The sequence below is a fragment of the Cynara cardunculus genome (genome assembly GCF_001531365.2).
Source record: "Cynara cardunculus var. scolymus isolate 2C chromosome LG 5, CcrdV1, whole genome shotgun sequence".
In the NCBI taxonomy this organism is placed as follows: Eukaryota; Viridiplantae; Streptophyta; class Magnoliopsida; order Asterales; family Asteraceae; genus Cynara; species Cynara cardunculus.
This window is the reverse complement of record NC_037532.1, coordinates 2,655,430-2,660,017: the sequence shown is the minus strand read 5'-3', so window position 1 is coordinate 2,660,017 and position 4,588 is coordinate 2,655,430. Positions and strand designations below refer to the sequence as shown.

General features: G+C 35.8%; 1 protein-coding gene across 1 annotated transcript; it reads right to left on the bottom strand.

The window, feature by feature from the left end:
• Positions 1-1,390: 1,390 nt before the first annotated feature.
• On the bottom strand, positions 1,391-3,024 carry LOC112513407 (F-box/kelch-repeat protein At3g24760). The gene has a single exon (XM_025119659.1). The coding sequence runs from the start codon at positions 2,897-2,899 to the stop codon at positions 1,703-1,705; it is 1,197 nt and encodes a 398-aa protein (XP_024975427.1). The 5' UTR covers positions 2,900-3,024; the 3' UTR covers positions 1,391-1,702.
• Between the last annotated feature and the right edge of the window lie 1,564 nt (positions 3,025-4,588).

Sequence of the window (4,588 nt, the reverse complement as noted above, 5' to 3'; positions counted from 1 at the left end):
AACGTCGTTTTCGAAAACACTTAGCTACTTTCGTTCGGTTTGAAAATCTCACATTTCCGTCTCACACCCAAGCTATAAAAGCTTAGCTACTCATAACGGAAAGTAAAAAATAAATGACGGAAAATAAAGACATAAATGTAAATTGCGTAAAGTAAATAACGATAAAATAAATGACGAGAATGTAAATTGCGGAAAATAAATGACGGAATGTAAATAGCGATAAAGTAAATGACGATAAAATAAATGACGGGAAATAAAAGACGAGAAAGTAAATAAAGAAAAAGATGAAGAACTTGAAGACTTAAATTAAGAACACCCTTGGAGATGGTTTACAAAAGCTAGCAAATGAGAAAAAAGATGGAAATATTAAAAAGAGAGATTAATGGATGGAAGGATGGAATTGATGGTTTAGAAGGCATCCCAAGCTCTCTATTTATACAAACAAGGGGCACTAAAAGACAAAAACTAAAAACTTGTAGGCTAAGTTTCTAAAAGTAAGTTACAAACTAACAAAAGTGTAACTAGAAAGTACAAAACCTTAACTAAAGTTTAACATCAGATTTTTCTACTAAAAATCCAGCAATTTCCAGCTGTCCTCCATCTTCAAAAAGTCAATGTCTTGTTCATTAAGCCCTCCAAAAAGTCTTGCATGAATCAGGTCGACGCTGCACGAATGCTGCAGCATTTGCTGTTTTCACAAAAACTCTCAATTAGCTTCATTTACACAAACCAACAAGTCAACCACAATATTTAGCTTCATAATAACAAAAGTATAAAGAAATAAATAAAAAGGACTCAAAGTGGGAATGAAAAGAAATTATTGTAACTAAAAAGACGTAAAAAGAGCGCTATATGTGTTAAATTCTCCACACATATCAATAAGCTTACTGAATATGCCTACCGAATAATTAAGTCACTCACAGACAGTCATGTACAACTGATTGAATAAGATTTAAGTCCCATTAAACTCATTAAAATGTTAACAAATAAGCCCTATGTCTTATCGCCATGAATCCACATCTTGTTAACCATTACCATCGTTCTCGAAAAATAGTTTATATAGATTCTCTTTATTACCATCATTCTTGATGAACTAGTTCACTGACAATAAGATTYAGACGTTTACGGGTTGAAAAGCCATCACTTTTGCTTATATTTTTTTCTAACGTTTAATACCGCCATCGAAAAAAAGTACAAACTTACACAACAATAGCAAGAGGATAAGGATATTGAGAAAGCAGAGAATATGCTTTCTACTTATTCATATGTGAATAAACACTCTATTCATAATTATATGCTAACATAAAAGCAGATCCTATCCYACGCTCAACAAACTCTAATGATTGGTAAACGTCCAACTTTGTTTAGTTAAGATCTATAAAAGGCGGTTTGTTTTCGGGATTTCAGGATTTTGGGCGTATTTAATTTGTAATTTTTAGGGTTTCTTTGATCATTCATTAAAGATGCTCGTAAATAACAAAACCCTAAACCCTAAACTCTAAAACACAAAAGATATTGCAATCCAACCCAATGGCAACAAAGTGCAACTCATGAGGCCATTTGAAGTGCATCTTGAAACGATGAAACCCTAAGCTTTTCGGCTTGAATCCTTAAACTCTAAACGCTAAACCCTAAATATAGAAATACAGGGATAGAATCGATTTTTATAAAATATGAGTCGAGGGTAATCGGTAATTACATTTTATGCACRTAGAATCCGGTTAAGCGAAATAGTGGAACAAAAACTGACGACTTTATGGAAGCGATTCACCGGTTCGGGTAAATCCGGGACCCTCCTCCATCSACACTCGCCGGAATCGGAGCTAATTTCACACACACAAGCTGGGTAATTCCGGCGATGTTCTTCATTGAATAAAAAGATAAAATTCCCAAATCCAACACATTTCAAGCTAGCGAAGTTATCATCTTCATCGCGATCGAACAAACAATTAAGCAAATCCTGAGGCATAATCGCGAATTCACTGAACTCCATTGTCGATTCATCGATTCTCCATAGATTAAACGAAGGCCCACGAGGAGCGTTGCATAATCCGGCCAATACGAGCTGATTCCGGCAAGAGATCAAGAACGATATGATCACACCCGGTGGCCGGAGTGTCTGAACTTCACTCCAAACTCGATTGTTCAAATCAAACGATGAAATGAAACATGAATATATACCAAACACGTAGAATTTCCCTCGGAATTGAGCCGATGATAACGATTGGGAAGAATTACCTGACCGGAAGTCCGCCGGCAACGGCGGCGATAGATCCCACGAATCTAAACTAGGGTTATAGATTTCAACGGCCAACCTATCTTCAATATCAACCAATCCACCGATGAATCTAACACCACCCACAACAATAATTCTAGGCAGATTCAAATTCGATTGAGACCCATTATTTGGATTCAAATTCGATGCAAACCCGTGATCGATAACACCTATAAGAGGGTTTGATCGGGAGAATCTCAAAGGAGTTGTTTCTCGCCACGAAGGTTTCAAAATTGGGGTAAAACTGAAATTATTCGCGGTGGTGTTGAAGAAGAACCCGCCGGAGCCGATGAACGACGATTCCTGCGAAATCGAAAATGGGAAAAGAGTTGGGGAGAGTTTGATCCACTCGTTTGAATCTGGATCGAATGCAAATGCTTGATTGTTCTTCATGAAAATGTTGTTCTGGCCGTAGAGGAAGAACCATGGGGTTCTTGCGGCGGCGGCGGAGGCGGAGAACGGTGGCGCGGTGGTGATTGAGTGCCAGAGCTTGCAGACGGCGGAGCAACGGATGATTGAACGGATTGGGAGGTGAGATAAGACGAGTTCAGTCAAATCGGAGCTGAGGAAACTGAAGAAATTGTGGGATGAATCGGTTTCTTTTAGGGTATTTGAATCTTCCATTGGATCGATCGATTAGTGATGGARATGGGGATTATGATCTGAGTATAAAATGGATTCGAGATCGGAAGGATTGTGGTTGAGAGAGATGAGAGTGGTTTAATGGCAGATGGGTTTCGGAGAAATCAACGAATTGGTCGACACTCTACAGTACACCACGTACTTCGTCTTATTCAATGGCCTACAATTGATTGCACCAGAAACTATAGATAAAAAGTTAACTGAYAGATAAGAAGGAAATTAATTGAAGAGGAAATTACGTTTTTAGTCCCTGTGGTTTATTGAAAATTACTATTTTTGTCCTTATGGTTTTAAAATTATGATTTTCATCTTATAATTTATAATTCGTTATTTTTTTGTCTTTGTGATTTAAAATTTATTGTTTTTTTTCTCTCGTTCTTATGGTTTATAATTAATTTATATTTTAGTCATTTATGGTTAAAAGTAGTGTTTTGCCCCTACGGACGAAAATAGAAATGAATTGTGAATCATAGTGACTAAAACCGAATTTCCAGACCACGAGGACAAAATCCGTAAATTTTAACAAACCATAAGGATGGAAAATATAATTTACTCTTAATTAAAATAGCTATTTTTAGACTTTGAATTCATTTCTTTCTCAATATTTTTGAAATCTCATTGCTTTCACAAGTAGCAACTCCTCAACTTTAGGGATCCGAGTATAAAAAAGGAAATTTATGAATCAAATATGCGGGTGCTAGGACCAAACTTGGAAATTAATCCTAACACCCCCGCAAGTGGCAGAAGTGCCCTTATCTAATTTACATATTTGATCCATACATTTGTGAACCTAGTTCAGAAACTTTTTTTTTACGTTTTGACCCTTTCGCAAATTGAGGAGGCGTCACTTGCGGACGTAGTGATATTTTTGGAATTTGGGAAGAGAAATGCCTAAGAGATGAATTCAAAGTCTGCAAATGACTATTTCTATTAATTTCCCMAATATAAAAATACCTTACGAGTTATRATAAATGTTTGATAGAGTCAAATTTATACGAGAAAAGTAACCAAATAGGAGAATTAGCAAACCCTAAAATCACATGTGATTTACACTAAAATCACATGTAGAGGTGCTTACAAACCTAACCAACCCGGTCTGGAAAAACCCAAAAAAAAAAAAAAAACTCAATCCGAGGTAACCCGACATATAGTTGATACAAAATTGAGCCAAACAACATCTATTGGGTTGGCATTGGGTTAGGATAATTTGAACCCAACCCGATGAACTCGATATCTTTCTATACTATAGCCTTAATATGATTGTTGAATTCTYGATTAATATATGTACGTTAAATATTAAACCAACTTGTTTTGTTCCAATAGAGCCTAAGGCAAAGTTAAAGTGGTTCGTATGCCTTCTTTACTAATGTAGCTATATTCAAAATTATATTACAATTTCAATCATAATTTTATATTTTTGTTTRCATGAAGCTTCAACATTTTTATGAGTTTGTTAGCCTTTTTTGTACGTTYTYRTTTTGATTTTACTTCAGTTAAATATAAACATTTAGCAAAATTGTAAAATAATGTACCAAATATTCAACTCAACCAACACGATTTGATTTGGGTTGGTTTGAACTGCAGTTTTGTGTGGGTTGGGTTGGGTTGGGTTGGGTTGGGTTGGGTCGAGATTTTTCAAACTGTAAATATAGGGTTGAGTTGTTCAAATTC